Genomic DNA, 24576 nt, shown 5'->3' with positions numbered 1-24576 from the left:
ATGGTATACTGGCAAAATTTTACCTTTCCCACTCTCGATCGATCAACCAGCAAGGCAGTTCATTTCTAGACAAAACTGCTCTTCCGACTACACTCGTTTAATGACATTGTTAGAACTAGTAGGTTTCTATAGGGGTAGAATTTGTAAATTACTTTAGCATTGTCAGATTGTTTTAGATATTGTGTAAAAATGTACTGTTGCTGATTAATTTCTCTTTGATGATTACTGTTATGTTCAGTAAAATATTGGAATACACATTTAAAATATTCTCTGTAATAATATAAATTAAATTCAGCTTACTACAGAAACATCACGATGGCAGTCTATCTTAATAAAGCATTGAGTGCCTGGAAGACGATTGTGCCTATTTTAACTCTAATTAGTAGGATATTATGACTTTTGACTTCGAAATGGTTTGTATTTACTTCATGTCCTGTATCGTACTCTAGTATTATGAAAATGTGGCAGTTCACAGATAAAATTATGTATTCGCAACAACAAAAAATATGTTGGCAGAAAACAAAAGTGGCATTAAGAATTTTGCAGTACTATAAGGTTTTTGCTCTGATTCTAAGGCGTACATGAAAATAGCAAGACGAATTTTCTTCGAGCATTGTCTTACAATTCTCTTATTGAGTTTCTATCTGCCTGCTTGCAGTTCTGCTACAAACGAATAAATATCTGACTTTCAGTGAGTCTCGAAAGGCGAACGAAATCAGCTTAGCACCTCGTAAGCAAGCACATTACCTCGGAGCTGCGAAGAGGTGCACAGCAGATGTCTTACTTATTGGCCAGTAGCCACTACGACAGATAAGTCACAACATAAGAAATGAGAGTAGTTGCATTTCCCGTGTCGAACTACTTTTGTGGACTCAAAAGCACTAACTGTTATCTATACGTCACATCTCAAAAGATAGTTACTCATGCTATTCAGTTGAAATGACACGATAGTATCAAGTGAATTTAGCAGGATAGTTCTGTGCCATCAAGGAAGTAACTCGTCGCCCACAGAGTTGCCAAACATATTCTGCGTTGTTGCCAAGTTTCAGTTATACTACTAGGAAGGATATCAGCTGGTGTGTTCTGTGAGTGACCTCGGAAGTGACTATAGCTTCGTCTCAAAGCTGTGGGTGGCAAGGGCTGGAATATCCTCAATATATGTCAGTGAGTCTTATTCCCATTTCTGTAACTAGATGCAGGACCTAGAATATAATACATCAGTGCACTGAGTGCAAACAAAGAGTCATAAATTAATAACTGTCACAATTGTTTGTGTTTTACTGTCTTAATTGGACCAGAATCTTGAAAGCATATTTACCAGATGCAATTCACAATTTTGGAGCTTCTCCAGTGGTTGAGTTCACAATGTAGCTTTGCTTTACAATATTGTTATTGAGATCACTGTCATTGACACACCCACCAGAAGACAGGCATGATCTGGCTTCTTGGTGTCAGTTTTTCTCATGGATACTCTGCCGTTGCTCAAAATGTGAAGACCTAAGGTGAATTCGAATATTCCATATGGTGAAAATTTAATGTTTCTATTCTTCCAGCTCTAACATTAAAAAAAAAAAGCTTACAATAAGTGTCAGAAAAAGCGCCTGTGATCCAACAGTTAATAATGCAGTCACAATTAGTAGAATCTGAGAAACTCCATTCGTCATCTGATAATTGTGAAAAACTACTTTTTTCATCTGCACAGCACCGAACTATGAACTCAGGGATCCCGTAGGATTCCTATACTTAATTTCATTGTGATCGTTGTCAGTGACAGTAGAGGAGGAGCAAAACCATCTGACTTGAAATACACTTTTCCCACGGGATTTGAATCGTTGGATACAGTTGCAGTAGCACATCCAGTGAAATATCAACAATGTGAGCATTCGCTCATTGCTGTGGTATAGGCTAGGGCGGAAAGAAGCAGGTTTCCCACAAAGTAAATGATGAGAGACACTCTAATTAACACATAGATTAACCATCTCGGAAACGTAAATCTTCCAATTTGCTGTCACTTATTAAACGTGAATAGTGTAGAAAATTGCAATTACACACATCAGAAAAAGTTTTGCATCACCTCGGTTCCAAGAGTTCCTGAACCTGTACAGAAAATTGGAATAGAGATCAACATAAACATTATATCCGCCCTTTTTATTGCTCATGAAAACCACACATTGCATGTTGTACCAAAACACAGCGAGTCCTTCAGCGGTGGTGGTCCAGATTGCTGTACACTTCGGTATCTCTAATACCCAGTAGCACACCCTCTTGCAGTGATGCATGCCTGTATTCGATGTGGCATGCTATCCACAAGTTCATCAAGGAGCTGTTGGTCCAGATTGTCCCACTCCTCAACTGCGATTTGGTGTAGATCCGTCAGAGTGGTTGGTGGGTCATGTCATCCATAAACAGCCCTTTTCAATCTATCCCAGGCCTGTTTGATTAGGTTAATGTCTGGAGAACAAGCTGGCCACTCTAGTCCTGTGATGTCGTTATCCTGAACGAAGTCATTCACAAGATGTGCACGATGGGACACGAATTGTCGTCCATGAAGACAAATGCCTTGCCAATATGCTGCTGATATGATTGCACTATTAGTCACAAGACGGCAGGGAACCTCCACCTTGCTGCATGTGCTGGACTGTGTGTGTGTGTGTGTGTGTGTGTGTGTGTGTGTGTGTGTGTGTAAGACATTCAGCCTGACAGGGTTGCCTCCAAACACATCTCTGATGATTGTCTGGTTGAAGGTATATGCGACACTCATCAGTGAAGAGAACGTGATGCCAATCCTGAGCGGTTCATTTGGCATGGTGTCGTGGCTGCAAAGATGGACTTCACCGTGGACGTTGGGAGTGAATTTGCGCATCATGCAGCCTATTGCACGTAGTTTGTGTCATAACAAGACATCCTGTGGCTGCACTAAAACATTATTCAACATAGTGGTGTTGCTGTCAGTGTTCCTCTGAGCCATAATCCGTAGGTAGCGGTCATCCATTGCAGTAGTAGCCCTTGGGCGGCCTGAGTGAGGCATGTCATTGACAGTTCCTGTCTCTCTGTACCTCCTCCATGTCTGAACAACATAGCTTTGGTTCACTCTGAGACACCTGAACACTTTCTGAACGCACTTTCTGAATGCACTTTCTGAATGCACTTTCTGAACGCACTTTCTGAATGCACTTTCTGAACGCACTTTCTGAACGCACTTTCTGCACGCACTTTCTGCACGCACTTTCTGCACGCACTTTCTGCACGCACTTTCTGCACGCACGTTCTGCACGCACGTTCTGCACGCACGTTCTGCACGCACGTTCTGCACGCACGTTCTGCACGCACGTTCTGCACGCACGTTCTGAACGCACGTTCTGAACGCACGTTCTGAACGCACCTCCTGGCACAAATTAACAACACCGACGTGATCGAACTGCAATATTGACTGTCTAGACATGGTTGAACTACAGACAACATGAGCTGTGTACCTCCTTCATGGTGGAATGACTGTAACTGATTGTCTGTCAGACCCTCTCCGCCTAATAGGCGCTGCTCATGCATGGTTGTTTACATCTTTGGGTGGGTTTAGTGACATCTGTGAACAGTCAAAGGGACTGTGTCTGTGGTACAGTATCCATAGTCAGTTGTTTTCAGGATCTCTGGGAACCAGGGTATTGCGAAACTTTTTTTGATGTGTGTATCTCTAGTGAAATGAGTAGCTTAATGCAGCTCCAGTCCATCACTATCACTGAATTTCCAAACATTTTCTGAATAGCACGTAACATAGAAATATCTCTGTGTGTGTGTGTGTGTGTGTGTGTGTGTGTGTGTGTGTGTGTGTGTGTGTGTGTGTGGGGGGGGGGGGGGGGGGGGGGGGTTCTGTTCTTTCGGACATGTCCGAAAGAACAGATACCACTCATATATGCATATACAGGGTGTTTCAGGAGGAATAGTATATATTTTGGCAGGTGGTAATATGGACGAATTGCATAAATTCCATATAAATGTGTCCACATTTTATAGAGTACAGAGATACATGTGTTGGTATGTAATGCTAACAAACTCAAAGCAAAGGCAGGTGAGGACGTTCAAAGCTTAGTTTCAAAAATTTCCCCACCAACTTGGATGCACTTTTGATTTCTCTTGATAACATCATGTGTAGCTCTTCTGAGATCGTCTTTGCCTTCTTTTATGAGGGCTGCGTTATTCATAATCTGAACTATCAAATTGGCTCTCGGGTTTACTTTTTCTGTGTGGACTTCGCCTTTCAACCATCCTCTCTGCCAAAAATCCAAAGGGATAAGGTCCGGGGACCTCGGTGGCTAAAAAAAGTGCCCAATCTACCAATCCATCTTCCAGGAAATGTTATGTTTGGATGATGTGTCACCTGATGACTAGAATGTGCTGGAGCCCCGTCATGCTCCAGTAATGCTGGAAGCTCATTTTGGAGGAAAAGTAGGCAACGGCATCCTGTTAGGACCAAAAAAAAAAATGAAAATGCATTGAACCCAGCTGTATGTACTCAATAAAAATTGCACACGTGTTATATGACATTTTTTTCTGCAAATTGTCTAACTGCCACCTCCTACAATATTTACTATTCCTTCTGAAACATCCAGTATAGTTATTCAGGTCTTGACAAGCCGTTGCAAATTTTCAGTGTTAGACGCACGTCATCGTCTGAACCCTTGCGGGAATACAGTGTGGCTGCGAACAGTGGAATAATGGATGGGGGGTACCATGTGCATGGTATGCGGCAAAGGTGGGAATTTGTGTCCGATGAGGAGCGTGTGTAGATAGGTCTTGCAGGCAGGTTGGCTTTGTCCCGATAGTGCAATGGTCAGTGCGTCTGCCTGCTAAGCAGGAGGTCCAGGTTCAAACCCCAGTCGGGCACAAATTTTCATCTGCTGCCATTGCTGTATTTCAATGTCGTGTGACAGTGTGGATGTCTGTCCTTCGATATTTAAGATGCAATTGGTTTTTGAGGCAATACAGGTGATTTGTGAACATTTGTCTTGCCATCAGTGTAATGGGACCACAATGGCATCCATTCCTTAGTCATTGCTTTGTGATGGTGCTATCCCGTGTCATATACATGTGAATCAGATTGTAGCACATATTTAATCAAGTAACGAATGGTCTGTATACAAGCATTTACGAACAGTAGAAGCAGGATTGTAGGGAGCTGATCATTTAACCAAGTGCAACATAGAGTACCTGTATAAGTGAGTCATTGCAGCTGCGTAGCTGAGGTAATATTTGTCAAACAATTCACTGCAAAATTAATGTAATCCCCACACAATGATCTCTGTAGTCATACTGTATCATTAGCAGCTCGTGAATGGAGTACTATGTTCGTTAAATCGGATTACTCGAGCTGATGCCAAATAAAGAGAAGCGACAACGCCACCACACTATCTTTATTTAGGTAGCCAGCGATAGATTATGTGCACCACCATTAACGTTACTGTAAGCAGTTTGACAACAACACCACCACATCCACTGACAATCTGTACCATCATCATCACACAGTTGTTACTCGCGGTACTTACAGGTTGCTGATGTTTGCCAAGAATAGTGGAAAGCACCTTATGAGTGCATTTGCATTACGCCTAGGACAGAGAGAATCCTAAATAACAGTAAGAGGCTACCCAGCGAAGGGAAGAGTCCATGTATTGTCAAGAGTTCTTGCAGTTTGATATTAATGTAGTTTCCGATGGTTTCACACTAACTGGTTCTTTTGGATACCGGAATACACATATTGGAACTATCAAAGAGTAATTGCTAGAACACTCAACTACTTTAATAACACGTCATTTTGGATTGAATATGACTCGGAAAGTGATGTTAACTTGACGTTTCCGTCCGTCTCGTGACAACTTTCTCAATGAAGTCTGAAGTGCTCTCGCAGTTGTGTTGCCTGCCCCATGAATTCTGTAAAATGTTGTGGCAACTGGCAGTCATTGCTGAATACAGACATGTGCAATTACCTTCACTGCTCTAGGGGAACTCGTCTTTGTTGAATTTATTTCCATACTGTAATTAGCACAATAACGTAAGGCTCATTCTGCTGAAGAACTCGATACGAATCTGCCAGCAATAGTAATGCATGAAAGAAAACAGACTGTTGTACAAAAGACGGGAGAGCTCCCTGCTTTTTGCATTTTCGATAGGGCCTATGATAAGAATCAGGTGTTCAAGTGTCATATTATGCTTCAGAATGCTAAACTGTTTCGCTTTTCACTTCACACTAAAACAAAAGCTGTGATATGAGAAGAGGAAATGACTTATATGCTTCTCAGAAACTTCAGTTTTTTGTGTTTATTTTCTCACATCATTCTAAAACAAGGGCATTAATATGAGAGGAAAAAAAGTAGTATACGCTTCCAAGACAATATTTCCTTGGGTGCTGCTACTGCGTGCATGAAAGCTCTGTAGTTAATTTTTGTGTGTTGGATAAATTTTGGTATCACCTCACATCACTCTGTGAGACGTTTCCTATTTTCTTGGCATTCAAATAGAGTGGACATTTCATCACTGGCCAATATACTGATGACTAATGACATGATACCTGTTCCAATTGCTCCATGGCACCTGTAAGTAGAGTCTCACATTGGTTACTAAAAGAACATGCAGGCAGTGATATCCGCTCACTGCATTCAGAACCAAGGTGATTTCTTTCTGTTTATGGCGAAGCATCTGCTGCAGTGTCCACGCTCAGCCAACATAAATAAATCGCGGCGGCATTGGGCACTGCTGATCGCTGCGCTTGTCGCGAGCCTCGACAACAAGAGCGCACTGTCTCTGCTAATGATATTATGGAGTTAATACTTCTTACTTACTCAACATAATATGCAGGACATGGGTTGGGTAAGAATTCAGTTTGTAACTTTCCATCGCATTAAAATACTTCACAGTGATTTTTAATCCGATTTGTAGTACTTCATTTGTTTTACATCTTACCGTTATTTATTTATCCAATTTTGTAACTAGTTTCTTTGTCCATCTCGTTACCTAGTTAAACTTGTGATTTTTTATTTAATACACTTGTGTTGCTCATTGTAACAATAAATTGTCTTCAGTTTAAGTGGGGGCACTGATAACCTCGTCTTTGCGCACCTCTAACTCCCCCCTGACTGATCTGGCCTTGTAACACTAACCAAAGCAACCTTGCTGTGCTGGCACTGTGAACAGCTGAAAGCAAGGGGAAACTACGGCCGTAATTTTTCCTGAGGGCATGCAGCTTTACTGGATGATTAAATGATGATGGCGTCCTCTTGGGTAAAATATTACGGAGGTAAAATAGTCCCCCATTCGGATCTACGGGCAGGGATTACTCAAGAGGACATCGTTATCAGGAAAACTGGCGTTCTATGGATCGGAGCATGGAATGTCAGATCGCTTAATCGGGCAGGTAGATTAGAAAATTTAAAAAGGGAAATGGATAGATTAGATATAGTGAAGTTCGGTGGCAGGAGGAACAAGACTTTTAGTCAGGTGAATACAGGGTTATAAATACAAAATCAAATAGGGGTAATGCAGGAGTAGGTTTAATGATGAATAAAAAAATAGGAGTGCAGGTAAGCTACTACAAACAGCATAGCGAACGCATTATTGTGGTCAAGATAGACACGAAACCCATGCCTACTACAGTAGTACAAGTTTATATGCCAACTAGCTCTGCAGATGACGAAGAAATTGAAGAAATGTATGGTGAAATAAAAGAAATTATTCAGATAGTGAAGGGAGACGAAAATTTAATAGTCATGGGTGACTGGAATTCGGTAGTAGGAAAAGGGAGAGAAGGAAACGTGGTAGGTGAAGATGGATTGGGGCTAAGAAATGAAAGAGGAAGCCGTCTGGTAGAATTTTGCACAGAGCACAACTTACTCATAGCTAACACTTGGTTCAAGAATCATAAAAGAAGGTTGTATACGTGGGTGAAGCCTGGAGATACTGACAGATTTCAGATAGATTACATAATGGTAAGACAGAGATTTAAGAACCAGGTTTTAAATTGTAAAACATTTCCAGGGGCAGATGTGGACTCTGATCACAATCTATTGGTTATGAACTGTAGATTAAAACTGAAGAAACTGCAAAAAGGTGGGAATTTAAGGAGATGGGACATGGATAAACTGAAAGAACCAGAGGTTGTACAGAGTTACAGGGAGAGCATAAGGGAACAATTGACAAGAATGGGGGAAAGAAATACAGTAGAAGAAGAATGGGTAGCTTTGAGAAATGAAGTGATGAAGGCAGCGGAGGAACTAGTAGGTAAAAAGACGAGGGCTAATAGAAATCCTTGGGTAACAGAAGAAATATTGAATTTAATTGATGAAAGGAGGAAATGTAAAAGTGCATTAAATGAAGCAGGCAAAAAGGATTACAAACGTCTCAAAAACGAGATCGACAGGAAGTGCAAAATGGCTAAACAGGGATGGCTAGAGGACAAATGTAAGGATGTAGAGGCTTATCTCACTAGGGGTAAGGTAGATACTGCCTACAGGAAAATTAAAGAGACCTTTGGAGAAAAGAGAACCACTTGTAGGAATATCAAGAGCTCAGATGGAAACCCAGTTCTAAGCAAAGAAGGAAAAGCAGCAAGGTGGAAGGAGTATATAGAGGGTCTATACAAGGGCGATGTACTTGAGGACAATATTATGGAAATGGAAGAGGATGTAGATGAAGATGAAATTGGAGATATGATACTGCGTGAAGAGTTTGACAGAGCACTGAAAGACCTGAGTTGAAACAAGGCCGCGGGAGTAGACAACATTCCATTAGAACTACTGATGGCCTTGGGAGAGCCAGTCCTGAAAAAACTGTACCATCTGGTGAGAAAGATGTATGAGACAGGCGAAATACCCTCAGACTTCAAGAAGAAAATAATAATTCCAATCCCAAAGAAAGCAGGTGCTGACAGATGTGAAAATTACCGAACAATCAGTTTAATAAGTCACAGATGCAAAATACTAACGCGTATTCTCTACAGATGAATGGAAAAACTGGTAGAAGCTGACCTCGGGGAAGATCAGTCTGGATTCCGTAGAAATATTGGAACACGCGAGGCAATACTGACCCTACGACTTATCTTAGAAGCTAGATTAAGAAAAGGCAAACCTACGATTCTAGCATTTGTAGACTTAGAGAAAGCTTTTGACAATGTTGACTGGAATACACTCTTTCAAATTCTGAAGGTGGCAGGGGTAAAATACAGGGAGCGAAAGGCTATTTACAATTTGTACAGAAACCAGATGGCAGTTATGAGAGTCGAGGGGCACAAAAGGGAAGCAGTGGTTGGAAAGGGAGTGAGACAGGGTTGTAGCCTATCTGTATATTGAGCAAGCAGTAAAGGAAACAAAAGGAAAATTCGGAGTAGGTATTAAAATCCACGGAGAAGAAAGAAAAACTTTGAGGTTTGCCGATGACATTGTAATTCCGTCAGAGACAGCACGGGACTTTGAAGAGCAGTTGAATGGAATGGACAGTGTCTTGAAAGGAGGATATAAGATGAACATCAACAAAAGCAAAATGCGGATAATGGAATGTAGTCGAATTAAGTGGGGTGATACTGAGGGAATTAGATTAGGAAATGAGACGCTTAAAGTAGTAAAGGGGTTTTGCTATTTGGGGAGCAAAATAACTGATGATGGGCGAAGTAGAGAGGATATAAAATGTAGACTGGCAATGGCAAGGAAAGCGTTTCTGAAGAAGAGAAATTTGTTAAATCGAGTATTGATTTGTCAGGAAGTCGTTTCTGAAAGTATTTGTATGGAGTGTAGCCATGTATGGAAGTGAAACGTGGACGATAAATAGTTTGGACAAGAAGAGAATAGAAGCTTTTGAAATGTGGTGCTACAGAAGAATTCTGAAGATTAGATGGGTAGATCTCATAACTAATGAGGAGGTGTTGAATAGGTTTGGGAGAAGTTTGTGGCACAACTTGACAAGAAGAAGGGATTGGTTGGTAGGACATGTTCTGAGGCATCAAGGGATCATCAATTTGGTATTGGAGGGCAGCGTGGAGGGTAAAAATCGTAGAGGGATACCAAGAAATGAATACACTAAGCAGATTCAGAAGGATGTAGGTTGCAGTAGGTACTGGGAGATGATGAAGCTTGCACGGAATAGAGTAGCATGGAGAACTGCATCAAATCAGTCTCAGGACTGAAGACCACAACAACAACAACAACTCACTCCCTCTTCCTCTCTCCCAACATACGCAATCACATTCTCTCTCTCTCTCTCTCTCTCTCTCTCTCTCTCTCTCTCTCTCTCTCTCTCTCTCTCTCTCACACACACACACACACAGTATATAAATTGTGCAATTGTGCTTTACATCACAAAAGCACCAGTCATAATGCATGCTCAGTGGAATCGGGGGCAAGAGTTTGTGTTATCGTACTGATTGATAATGGAAACTACTGCCCTTCTGAAGCCAGTGAGAGGTGCAGACTACTGAAGAGGACGGCTAGGCATTGGTGGAAAAACTGTATCGAAATAGGCCATATCGGGCGGAAAGTTGGGAATGGGTGACTCCGTGTGGCCAGTGAGAGGGACGACCAATGTCTGTTACACAATATACGCACCAATCCATTCGACAACTGGAAGAGGTTTCTCAATTTCCTGGTAGTGTAAGAATTGTGAGAAGGAGACTGAAAGACTGTGGACTTCTATGCCAAAGAACTGCTATAAAGCAATGCTTCATGAATTACCAGAAGATCAACTGTATGGCTTTTGCAGAAGAGTATATCGATTTTGACTGGAGCAGAGTCATATTTTCTGATGAGAAAATATTTTCTTTTGTTACCAATGCTCCGGTTCAGCTGAGTTATCAATAGATTTATTGTATATAGTATTGTAAATGAAATTGTTTTTGACGGAAGTGACTTTACGATAATGTAATGCAGAGTAGTTGTTGTAAAATACTTTTCTTGTTTTGTTGTTAAATTTGTTTGATATCACCTGTGTTACGTACATGGTTGTGTTGAATTCGTCAGCATTTTTATTTACATATAAACACTTTTGATATTGTAGGTGTACCGGCCACGGGGACTGTTTCAATCTCAAGTATCTCATGTTGGCGTTTGAGGCTACGTCTCGGCTCAGGGAGCTGGGCCTCTATTGAGTATTGGAGGGAACCTCAACGGGGAGGTGTATGTTAACATTTTAGAACATATAACGAAGCCAAGTGCTGAGCTGCTGTATACTCAAGGAGACGTCTTATTTCCTGCAGGTATGAACAGCAACTAGCACGAAAGCTGTTTCATAATTCGCAATGCAGAAAATGTTTGGTAACTCTGTCACTGACAAGTTACTTCCTTGATGGCACAGAACTATCCTGCTAAATTCACTTGATACTATCGTGTCATTTCAACTGACTAACATGAGTAACGTTTTTTTGAGATGTGACGTATAGATATCAGTTAGTGCTTTTGAGTCCACAAAAGTAGTTTGACACAGGAAATGCAACTACTCTCATTCCTTATGTTGTGACTTATCTGTCATAGCGGCTACTCGCCAATAAATAAGACACATCTGCTGTGCACCTATTCACAGCTCCTACGTAATGTGCTTGCTTACGAGGTGCTAAGCTGATTTCGTTCGCCTTTCGAGACTCGCTGAAAGTCAGATATTTATTCGTTTGTAGCAGAGCTGCAAGCAGGCAGATAGAAACTCAATAAGAGAATCATAAGACAACGCTCGAACAATATCCGTCTTGCTATTTTCGTGTACGCCTTAGAATCAGAGCAAAAACCTTATAGTACTGCAAAATTCATAATGCCGTTTTTGTTTTCTGTCAACATATTTTTTGTTGTTGTGAATCCATAATTTTATCTGTGAACTGCCACATTTTCATAATAATTGATTATGATACAGGACATGAAGTAAATACAAACCATTTCAAAGTCAAAAGTCGTAATATCCTGCTAATTCGAGTTAAAATAGGCACAATTGTCTTCCAGGCACTCACTGCTTTATGAAGATAGACTGCCGTTGCGATGTTTCTGTAGTAAATTGAATTTAATTTGTATTATTACAGAGAATATTTTAAATGTATATTCCAATATTTTACTAAACATAACAGTAATCATCAAAGAGAAATTAATCAGCAACAGCGCATTCTTACGCAATATCTAAAACAATATGACAATGCTAAAGTAATTTACAAATTCTACCCCTATAGAAACCTACTAGTTCTAACAGTGTCATTAAACAAGTGTAGTCTGAAGAGCATTTTCACCTAGAAAGGAATTGCCTTGCTGGTTGATCGATCAAGAGTGGGAAAGGTAAAATTTTGCCAGTATACCATCATAGGGACAAATGCCTGAGAGATGACATCCCTATCAATACAAGTACCTGATAGATAACTTCCCTCTCAATCTCCTGAATAATTTTGTTTGTCAAATCAACAGAGCACGTTATCGTGCAGTAGCACACGTGATGTAGTTTTGTCAGTTGATTTTCTTACACTGTGACTGAAAGGTGTCTCAGTTGTTGGCAACAAATTCCAGCAGTGATGGACACACACTTGGGGAAGGATTCGTAGTGCGAAACACACTTTTGGAGCTATCAGATGGAAAATATTATGTCCACACTACTCTTTGCTCAAGTTAGTCTTGTGGTAGGGCTGAGCTTTCCATTTCTTCTTAGGAAGTTGACAATAAAGGCATCATAACTCGTCACCAGTAACAGTATTGGATTGGAATGCTCATTCAGGACTTGATTATGTTCAAGCAAAACTGCAACAATAGTCACTCCATTGGTTTTTGTTGTTTTGAATTAGAGCATGCAGTACTCCTACACCGGACTACTGAACCTTGCCTGTTGAATGCAAATATTACATGATGGTTAAATGGTAATGCGTCACTTATACCAGTAGTTGAGACTTCCTTACTGTGGAAAATCATTCATGTCAGAACGATCTTTGCTGAAACAAGAGTATCTTTTTCTAGTGTATTTTTCCCAAAAGCACTCTCTCCACTAACGGTTCAAATCTTTTGAACTGACTGCTCTGCATTGACCCCTCTATCGTATCAAAAGTAAATATTGTTTTGCAGCTGTTTCACCGTTTTCGACTTGCAACCCAATTTTACAATGCTTAACCGTAGATCTTGATTTTGAAGCATGCAAAATCGATTGCTTAACTGCAAGGTTTTTATAACTAGAACTTCAAATTCGAAAATGACAGCTGATACATACACTGACAGCGTCGCGCCGCATTCATCTAGGCAGTGCCGGATTTCAGGCGGCGCGTGGCAACCAGCCGGTAGCCGCTGCAGTGCGAGGAAATGCTCAAGCATAAGCTGTTCTGATCGTGACGCAGTCACGAGCTGTGCTCGGGAATTGTTCCTGGAAGTATTTGTTATTACTGGTGGTTGGAAATTGAGGTCAATTATCTTCGATGTTCAGTCTGACTCATAACATAAGACTAGGGCCGAAATGTGCAAAAAAAAAAAAAAAAAAAAAAAAAGAGAGAGAAGAAGAAATACAGTTGGATGCAAACATGCGCCTATAAGTTTAGAACGCATGACAATTACAACTAGACCACGGGCTCACACAACTTGTAAACAGCTCGGAAGTAGACACCACTTCTTCCTGACACTTCCGCATCTTACAGTGTTGCTAGATTGTGCAGACGGGCCGAACTTAGCATTGTCAGGGGTGGTCAGTTTTATTGGCCACTTTAAGTGAACAACTCGGACGTAGTCTGTGTGGCGGCCGGTTGGCAGTCTGTTTTTATTTCTAAGACTGTACATTTACTGTGGATGTTGTTTACAGCCCTGTAAAAGAGTTAAATATCACTAAATTTGTTTTAATGAGATGTGTTGGAGAAAACACCAAAACCTCATTTCCATAATGGTTTTTGGCAGTGTAAGCAAATCAGTAGGGTTTTAGAATGAAACAGTCATTGTCCAAATCAATTTCCGTCAAAATTAACAGATATGGCAGATGCCAAATCTATATGCAGCACCCTCTACACAGGGAGTAAAATGTCATTTACAACTTGTACTAAACCAGACTACAATGGAAGGGATGCAGTGGTTGAGAAAGGGAGTGATACAAGGCTGTGGCCTATTCCTGATGTTATTTCATCTGTAATTTGAGCAAGCAGTGAGGAAACAGAGGAGAAATTTGGAGAGAGAATTAAAGTTGAGGAGAAGAAATAAAATCTTTCAGGTTGTTGTTGTGTCAGAGATGACAAACGGCTTGGAAGAGCAGTTAAATGAAATAGGTAATGTCCTGAAAATAGACTCTAAAATGAACATCAGCAAAAGTAAAACAAGATTAATGGACTGTTCAAATTAAGATGACGCTGAGACACTAAAATGAGTAGATGAGTTTAGCTGTCTGGGGGGGGGGGGGGGGGGGGCAAAAAGCTCATGGTGCCTGAAGTAGTGATATCAAATGTGGACTGGCTGTAGCAAGAAAGGCACATTTGAAGAAGAGGAATTTGCTAACATCTAATATAAACGTAAGTGTTGATCAGTATTTTGTGAAGGTGTTTAAATGGAATGCTTCCTTGTACAGAAGTGAAATACAGATGATAAATTTTGCAGACAAGAACGTAGTAAAAGTGTGTTACGTGTATTTCTGCAGAAAAATGCTGATAATTAGGAGGGTGGATGGGATGGTTAATGAAAAGGTACAAAATCAGATTAAGGGAAAAGAAATTTTGGCACAACACGAATAAAAGTGGGTGTAAGTTGGTAAGACATAAAGGAATAGTCAGTTTGGTAATGGAATGTGGTGGGGAGGGGGCGGGGGGGGGGGGGGTGGTAAGAACTGTACAGGTAGAAAAATGCATGACTGTGGTAAACAGATTGCAATAGTTTCAGAGAGATGAAGATGCTTTAGTGGAATGAATTAGCATAGAGAATTACGTTGAACCAGTTGTCAGATTGGAAATCACAACAGTACTGTAATAAGAGGTCTGCACTGAGGTAGATATATCCACGGAAGTCTGCAGTGTAACAACTACCGTACTTACTCGAATCTAAGCCACACTTTTTTCCGGTTTTTGTAATCCAAAAAACCACCTGCGGCTTAGAATCAAGTGCAAAGTAAGCGGAAGTTCTGAAAAATGTTGATAGGTGCTGCCACAACTAACTTCTGCTATCAAATATATGTAGCACACCGCAGGCATGCTTTGCAGTCACAAAGATAAATACTAACGCCAGAACCTCGGTGTCAGAAAATAATTTTTTTAAAAAAGAGGTGGAAGACGAACTTTTTTCCCCGCCCCGAGTTTCGACCACTGCATTTTCATACATTATCCAACGAAGTAAATACAAATTCTGTATTGTTCATCTTTGAATGTAGCAGCTTTTCAATGTACTATAAAAATCCGACTGGCAAGACTGTTTGGTATGTTTGTCAATATGGCCAACTTTACGTTCTGAATTTTTTCCTACCTGTGACAAGAGATGGTTGCTAATAGGAACTTTTATGAATTGTGAATCACATGCAGTATTCTCTTCAACATAAGAATAATACGAATATAAACATTTTACCATGTATTTTTTCGTGTTTGCTGCTATCTCATTTAAATCCTGTCTGCCTAATAAACTACGAAACTAGAGTGAGACAACAGCAAACATGGAAGAATATACATATCATGCCATGTTTATATTCATATTATTCTTATGCCGAATAGTGATACAGTCAGAAATGAAGCACGACAACTGACTAGATTTTTAAATCTAAGATGACTCTAATTTCTGTGCAGAATGTAATGTACTAAAGATGTGTCTGCAAAGATTTTCAAACGGAGAAAAATTTTTGCTAAACTCTTCTTCACAACATCTTCTATCACCTGCAGTCTATTATTTGGTTCATAAGAACTCATTATCAGAATGCGACAAACAGTACATGACACAGTACAATAATGCATTTACAGCTTAGAGTGACGTAAACACCTATAACAAAGAGAACGGCACTTACATCAAAGAAAAATAAGCAATCAATTCAAACCAGACGAAGCACGTGAAAAAGGAAGGGTACCCGTATAAATACGGATGGAGCGCCTGATGCATAGCGATGGCTACCTGGTAAAGCTTAACTGCTAAGCTTATGACTCGAACCAAACTACTGTAGCTGTATCGTCATTCATTCGACCTAAATTGTGTCTCATATTACAATGGACCAAATTTGTTTCGATTTCAAGGTGTGGCCTAAAACTTTTCTCTCCCCTTGAATTTTGAGTCTCAAATTTCAGGCGCGGCTTAGATTTGGGAATTTTTTTTTCCCCTTGATTTCTGGTCTCATTTTTCAGGTGCGGCTTAGATTCGAGTGCGGCTTAGATTCGAGTAAATACGGTACTTGTGGATAATATCACCAATGTGAATGTTTACAATAAAATTACTGTGCAGTTAGAAGTTAAGGGCAGCATTTGTGTGAAGATTTTCGTCAGTTTGTAGTATGTGATATCAGTAATTATAGTTATTGTAATATTAAGTGTCTATTGTTACCCATTTGGGGTGGCTGCCACTATATTGACTTCAATGTGCAGTGTTCTGGAAAGGGTTGATGCATTTCTGACATCTGTAAGGCCCTTGTTGCCATTTTCCACACAGTTAAATGTACGTCCTACTCGTGGCGTGTCGGCAGTTGCCTTATGTTGAGTCATCTCTGTTCCATTTACATTCATTTTAGGATGTCAGTTTTGTGATTTCCCAAAGCTGCCTCAAAGCTAGCTGAATGTTCTTCTATGGGACTGCACCCACTCATACCTTCCTTCTGTGCTCTTATTTCTGTTTGTGTATCACACACAGCACAAATACTGTTCAGTGTATAGTCTGTGACTCTGTCAACATTAATTTTAAATAATGGGACAAAAAAAGGTATTTCTGAGACCAATGTAATGAGTTTTTCAGAAAGGACATTCACAGATATTGGTTGTGGGGTCCATTTGTGACATGGTCAATGTCTATCTGACACTGCATTTCCTGCCGCATTTGTTTCGACTTGGCCCAATTAGTGGAGTTAACTGTGCAGACTATACGGTAGCTTAGCTGCCGTAAATTGTGCACCCCCAAAAGAAAAAAAATCCATCGGTCAGGTGATCTGTGGGGCCGTGGCGTGAACAGCACACCATTCGAGTTATCGCGGCCGATCCGGCACTGTGGAAGATGTTCGTTGAGGTGTTCACGTACGAGGCTGTGCCGATGTGGCGGATCTCCACCCTGCTGCAAAATGAAATCGGGTACCTCAGATGTCAACTGAGCTAGCAACCAGAGAGAAAGTGTATTGAAGTAGGTCATATCTGTAGAGTCTATGAAGAAAAACCGACTGACGTTATTATGGACAGAAAACATTAAGTTCTGTAGAATGATGTTCATGTTCCAGACGTGCGTGCGTGTTTTGTGCACCCCATATTCTCAAATTGTGCTTGTTCACTTTGGCATGTAAATGTGACTTCGTCGTGCAAAACCACCCACCTCCATCTCTGCATGAAAATCAATCCATTGTTGTTTCTCTTTTGGTTTATTGGCTAATTTTAGCTCCTGAAACATTTGAATTCTTAAAGTTTTGAACTGCAGGTGCATGTGCAATACATGCCACATTGTTGAGTGTGTCACTTTCACTTCTCCGTTGTCACCGTGCACGGATTAGTCGAGGCTTCTTTTGTAGACCATACGAATGTTTTCCACCACTTCATTCTTGACCGATGGCTGCCCTGTGGTTTTCTTCTTGCTTATGCAGCCTTTCTCCTCGAATTGCTTTGCCCGGCTAGCAGTGGTGTGAGTGTGTGGTACCACATTACCAAACTTGGTCCGAAAATGTCTTTGAATGACGAATATTGATGACGACGTTGTCGCGTATTGTGTGACAGTGTGCCTTTTCTATTGTGGGTGCCACAAGTTTGAATACTGATGCCAGCAATAAACAATAATGGTGATTTTCCACTGTTTCATTGTTTCCACCTGAAGTGTTACACACCCTTTAGGCAAACGACATTTTGCACTCATTCTGTAGTATGAGGAAATATGATAGTGACAGTAGAGTATTAAGTAGGGAATAAGTCATGAAACATGTACTATGCACGGGTGTTTGTTTCCGTATGTGCAGACATTAAACGTGAGGTTTGGAATACGAGAAAGCAGCAAGAGGTGGCGACAGGTAAATGGCTTCACCTGCTGTGGGCGGGGCCTTTAATGTTTCGATGTCACGGCTCGGCAGGGGCTTGACGTCTGAGAGTGAAGACACACACCGAGAATGAAAACAAAAGACAAGATGGTTTTGTGACAAATGTAATATATTGTAATCTTGGTTGACATGTTGAGCCTTGAGGCGTTTGGCGTATGTCGTATAAAAGTTCTGTTCTTCTCCATTTCACGAGTCACACTACTGGTCTGTACACCCATCTGAGAAAGTGTATGTATGTAAAAGCAAAGTAGTGGATGTGCTTTTTTTTGTGCTATGAGTGGAGGCTATATTCTAACCCTTAGTGAGGAAGACAAGGAAGGTTGCCCAGATTTAAAAATTAAATATGAATATAGTGTTTTTCAAAATATGAAATGAAAATGTTATTTTAAAGGAAAATGTTAGTGGATTGCGAAATAAGATAAAAATTTTCAAAGGACAGAATGCTTAAAAACGTTGCATAATTGACAAGTACAGTGAAAGGAGTTTTCAAACAACTTGTGATATTCACCTGCTTTATTTCTTCGTTGGCATACTGCATTGTTAAACTGTCTGAAAAATGGGGGGTGGAAGTTCAACACTGACTACTGTAAATGGTGTAGTCAACAGGTGCACACTTGCGTTTCATAGTTCTTTACTTTCACTGTTCACAACCCGCCAATATTACACAGTTATATGACCATTTTACTATTGACAAATTTTGATAAGCCTCATTAGTAGGTTGCAGGCAAACATTAGCATACTGCTACAGTAGTTTGCTGTTGAACATCTACGAGCAGTAAAAAACCTGACAGAATAATATGATACGTGTGACACTATTTCTCAAATTAATTGAACAGGCACTGTCATTGTTTTAACACTTGGTGTATTTGTGTTACACTAATTCCATTGTTATGTTAATGCATTGTTGTTACTCTAACTATACAGACTTCCCGTCTGAAAATCGGCCATGGATTTACTGTATTGGGACCAAAATTCGGGCCTTTATATATCCTGACAATAATAGGTACTGTTACATTATTCGATGTTTAATTTACAGAAATTACAATTAAAACATAACTCATTCAGTTAACTGAATATGTTGAAAAAATTCCTCCATTTTAATAGTTCCTTCCATCACAAATGTTAGGCTGAAATATTTGTTTAAATAATGAAATTAATGGATATAGTTGTACAAACCTGGTAATTACTTTGGAATTAAGGGCTGGCTTTGCTAATATGTTTCCAAATAGAGCCAAATAAATACTGCAAGAATTTTAGTAGTTCTTCTTCCAAGTGTTTATAATTATTACAAAATTTGTATTTGTATATGAGTCAACAATGGGATCTGTCACGAAATAATTACTGATTTCACCCTATAACAAAAGATATTAACCAGGAATAGTCAAAATAAATTTGGAAATTGATTAAATACACAAAATTAAGCACAAAATTAGATTTGGTGCTATATTCTTTAAAACTGAGGGCCAACCTTTCTCTTTTATGGAAATACAGGTTATACTCATGTATGTTAATGGTAAGTAGTCAAAAATGAAAATAAAATGAATTTAAGGAGGCAGATGGCAAAGTAAGAGAGGTAGTAAAGAGAGACCGCAGCTTGCTTTGTCTCAAACCGCAAACTGAACTTTCATCATGAGTGTTGCATTAATAAATTATATCTTCAGGACTGCTAATGATACAAAGAATTTCCAGGCTATGTCTAAAATTAGAAAAAAAAGTGTAACAAGCAAACAAAATGATATTTAAAACACAATCATGTTAACAAAAAAGTACTCATAAAACCTAGGTCAAATGCCTCTTTTGTTGTAGTAATCTACTGTCCATCTTTTAAACAGATAAAAATATTGTGTGAACAAGTGGTGCAGAATACACGATGATTAGACTTTTGTGACTGTATCAGGCACAGATATTCTTTTGTATCATTTGATGTTTATTTTTAAATCATAAGACCTTTTTTCCCCCATGGCCATTTTCGCCACTATAAGTTCCTGAATTACTGCAATCAGTCAAACTAACTAAAAATCTCTTCATTTTTAATTATTGAATGCAAAGAACGTTGTATAATAAATACGTGCCGTACATTTTACCTGCATTTCAGTAAAACAAAACTTTCTCTTAAAGCAGCATGACTAACCACATAACACTATCAAATTAACCATATAGCAGAATTAAAAATGTTATTGAAGAAAAATGACTCAAAACTATCATTATTTACACACAAACAACTGAATATATTTTGTGAAGGATAAAAAGTGTAATGCTCCACAAACGCAGAAAAGAGTATGTCACTAGTCGCACGGTAACTGCACTTGCGGTTGCTAATGATGTGTTCAAGAAAGTTCAGATGTAATAGTGAGGATACGAGAAAGATACCTAATAGAAGAAATACTATGGCAGAGTATCTGTGACTCTAAAAGAAACAATTACATTAAACATTAAATTCAGTTCTCTATGTCCAAAAGAGACTAAAAAAGTTAGGGAGTTAATTTAAACACTATTCAATTGCTTTACACTCGACAGTGATGCCACAGTGTATACATAGGTATGCCAAATCACAACCGAACTACAAGTTTATGCACCCACAGTTGTGAAGTTAGCAAGTCGGCACTGTAGTAGAGAAGTGTTTGTGTATACAGAGGGGACCAGAAAAAAATACACTCTTTGATAGTAAATATCTTTGGAACAAAATGACATGTTACAGTTTTGAGTGGTAGCATAGTCCATTGCTTTCTCAACAGACCTTGCTGCACATTTTCCAGCAGATGACAGTGCAGCAGTGAATGAAGTTAAACTGTCATTCGAGCAATGCAAGGCTGTATTGAAGTGGACTGGAAGTACAAAAATGTGACGGAGGCACAACTGCAATGGCTTAATTTGTACGGAACTCGGCCACCGACACATATAACGATTTATCGTATTTGGGGTAAATTTGAAGCTGAGAGTGCTGTTCAGGATAGGTCAAAAGTGTATATTCCGAGATCACTGCACGCTACGAACGAGGATGACCTGGACCGAAGGATGGAGTACTAGGAGTGACTCGAAGTCACGCTTCGCAAGGCTAAACAGTTTGCAGGGACGGTTATCTGGACTGATGAGGTGCAATTCAAACTGAATGGTACAGTAAACTGCCACATCTGTGTGGTTTGGACTCCTGAAAATGCTCACATTCATGGGGACAAGCCTGTTAATGTACGGTGTGGTCTGTCACCGCACAGTTCACTGCGCAGGATTAGCCGAGCGGTCTAAGGCGCTACAGTCACGGACAGTGCAGCTGGTCCCGGCAGAGGTTCGAGTCCTCCCACGGGCATGGGTGTGTGTGTGTGTGTGTTTGTCCTCAGCATAATTTAGGTTAAGTAGTGTGTAAGCTTAGGGACTGATGACCTTAGCAGTTAAGTCCCAAAAGATTTCAGACACATTTGAACATCGCACAATTCAATTGGCCCGTCCTTCTTGGATGGTACCGTAACTGGTGAGGTGTATATTCATATGCTACAGACATCAATTTTATCTCCCACCTGAGAGGTGTTTGGAAATGAAAGATTTTACCTACAACATGATGGCACTCAGCCTTGTTACCATACAGATATCAGAGCATACTTGGATGGAAATCTACCCAGATGTCGGATAGATAGATAGGTTGAAGAGGAGCTGATGACTACCCACCACAGTCTCCAGACCTCACTCCTCTTGACTTATACTTATGGGGACCTTGAAAAATGACGTTTATCAACAGAAGCCAGCTACACTGAACGAGCAACAAGAAACCATTGAGGCTTCCCGTACGGCTATCTCACTGGCCGCACTAATACCTGTAGTTCGGTCGGCAATTCAGCGGCATCGACATTGTTTGGCTGCTAATGGAGGATCACTTGAACATGCAAAATAAGTGCCCCCTGTGCAAGAATTGTAATGGGATGTTGTTTTGTTTCATTAATATTTACTATCGAAGAGTGTCTACATTTTACTGAATCCCTCTCTACTATATAATCTGTGCTAAACACACAACACTCTTTTAGAGTTGAGCGTTATTTCTGAAATGATACCGGTTCACAAAATGAGACAATGAAAAATACTGTATTGTCAAACTACTAAAATGAAATAGTGAAATCTGTAACTTTATAAGGGCCTCCCGTAAGACTGTAATTTTAGATTAGAAATTGTGATAATTGCAGAAAAATTTTAATACTCGGCACGTCTGCAAATTCCTCCAGAAGTTGAGAAATACTCCACCTTCCCGACCGCCCCGACCCACAACTTTCTGTATGTCGCGCGAGAAAAGTGCGAGTCGGGTTCGACACGGTACCGGCGTTACGAGAATGCGTTACGGTCGGTACAGAGGAGGTCATTCTGTTCGAAATAACTTATCGCGTCTGAGCGCCGACCCCATCTCCAGCGAGTGTGTCCCGTTTGCAGACTGTCGCGGCTTCATGACGCAGAACGGGCAGCCCGACAACCCGCGCTCGGCGCGCTACATCCTGAAGGACTTCATCTCGGGGAAGCTCCTGTACTGCTGCGCCCCGCCAGGCGTGGACCAGGCCGAGTACCACACGTGGACCCAGGAGGGCAGCCGCCGCCGCCGCACCCGACAGGACACGCCGCTCGGCCGCAGGATCCTCAAGGTACCGGTACTGGCTCGTTATTCTGGTCCTAGTACAGGCTTCCACTCAGTGAGCCAGAAGAGAGCTATAGTGTGACTTGCTGCAGCACACTGTGCTGCTATGTTGCTGTGTATTACATTAGATGTACCTCATCATTCTTCCCTTCACAGTTTACTGAAATCAATATTAAGTTATCTACATCTACATCTACATTTATACTCCGCAAACCACCCAACGGTGTGTGGTGGAGGGCACTTTACGTGCCACTGTCATTACCTCCCTTTCCTGTTCCAGTCACCTACGGTTCGCGGGAAGGACAACTGCCAGAAAGCCTCCGTGCGTGCTCGAAACTATCTAATTTTACATTTGTGCTCTTCTCGGGAGATATAAGTAGGGGGAAGCAATATATTCGATACCTCATCCAGAAACGCACCCTCTCGAAACCTGGACAGTGAGCTGCAACGCAATGCAGAGCGCCTCTCTTGCAGTCTGCCACTCGAGTTTGCTAAACATCTCCGTAACGCTATCACGCTTACCAAAGAACCCTGTGACGAAACGCGCCGCTCCTCTTTGAATCTTCTCTATCTCCTCCGTCAACCCGACCTGGTACGGATCCCACACTGATGAGCAATACTAGAGTATAGGTCAACGAGTGTTTTGTAAGCCACCTCCTTTTGTTGATGGACTACATTTTCTAAGGACTCTCCCAATGAATCTCAACCTGGCACCTGCCTTACCAACAATTAATATTATATGATCATTCCACTTCAAATCGTTCCGCACGCATACTCCCAGATATTTTACAGAAGTAACTGCTACCAGTGTTTGTTCCGCTATCATATAATCATACAATAAAGGATCCTTCTTTCTATGTATTCGCAATACATTACATTTGTCTATGTTAAGGGTCAGTTGCCACTCCCTGCACCAAGTGCCTATCCACTGCAGATCTTCCTGCATTTCGCTACAATTTTCTAATGCTGCAACTTCTCTGTATACTACAGCATCATCCGGGAAAAGCCGCATGGGACTTCCGACAGTATCTACTAGGTCATTTATATATATTGTGAAAAGCAATGGTCCCATAACACTCCCCTGTGGCACACCAGAGGTTACTTTAACTTCTGTAGACGTCTCTCGATCAAGAACAACGTGCTGTATTCTGTTTGTTAAAAACTCTTCAATCCAGCCGCACAGCTGGTCTGATATTCTGTAGGCTTTTTGTTTATCAGGTGACAGTGCGGAACTGTATCGAACGCCTTCCGGAAGTCAAGGAAAATGGCATCTACCTGGGAGCCTGTATCTAATATTTTCTGGGTCTCGTGAACAAATAAAGTGAGTTGGGTCCCACACGATCGCTGTTTCTGGAATCCCCTGATGGGGAAAAAATTGCAACACCGAGAAGGACATAAATGAAAGTTGGTAGGCATGTTTATGCATCTGAAAGATTACGTCTATTCAGATTTTAAGTACATGCAGTAATGGTTGTGAGCATTAGTTATCCTCGAGATTTGATGCGGTGAATTTGTCAGTCGAGAATGCTTCCGAGGTGACAAAGACTCTGTTATCGACACCTTGCCGAGTTTGAACGAGGTCATTAATAGTGTTACGAGAAGCTTTATGTTGTTTCTGCGATATTGCAGAAAGACTTGGTAGGAATGTAGCCACGGTACACGATTTTCGGCAGTGGTGGTGGTGAGAATGTACAGTCGCGAGAAGACCGCACCCCGTACGGCCACATGCCACTACCGAGAGAGAGGACAGTCATATACAGTGTATGGCTCTGTCACATCATACTGCATCTGCAGCACTAATTTGAGCAGCAGTACAAATCTGTTACTTC

At 40.7% G+C, this 24576-nt stretch overlaps 1 protein-coding gene across 2 annotated transcripts in view; it reads left to right on the top strand.

The window, feature by feature from the left end:
- LOC124720110 (large subunit GTPase 1 homolog) overlaps positions 1 to 24576 on the top strand; it is a 171788-nt gene that overhangs the window by 109562 nt on the left and 37650 nt on the right. For both annotated transcript variants that reach the window (XM_047245405.1, XM_047245404.1), the window contains exon 9: positions 22549 to 22754. In XM_047245405.1, the coding sequence (XP_047101361.1) occupies positions 22549 to 22754 (206 nt within the window). The remainder of the gene's footprint in view (positions 1 to 22548; positions 22755 to 24576) is intronic.

This window comes from Schistocerca piceifrons, chromosome 11 (assembly GCF_021461385.2).
Source record: "Schistocerca piceifrons isolate TAMUIC-IGC-003096 chromosome 11, iqSchPice1.1, whole genome shotgun sequence".
NCBI classification, from domain to species: Eukaryota; Metazoa; Arthropoda; class Insecta; order Orthoptera; family Acrididae; genus Schistocerca; species Schistocerca piceifrons.
This window is presented reverse-complemented; position numbering and strand designations above follow the sequence as displayed.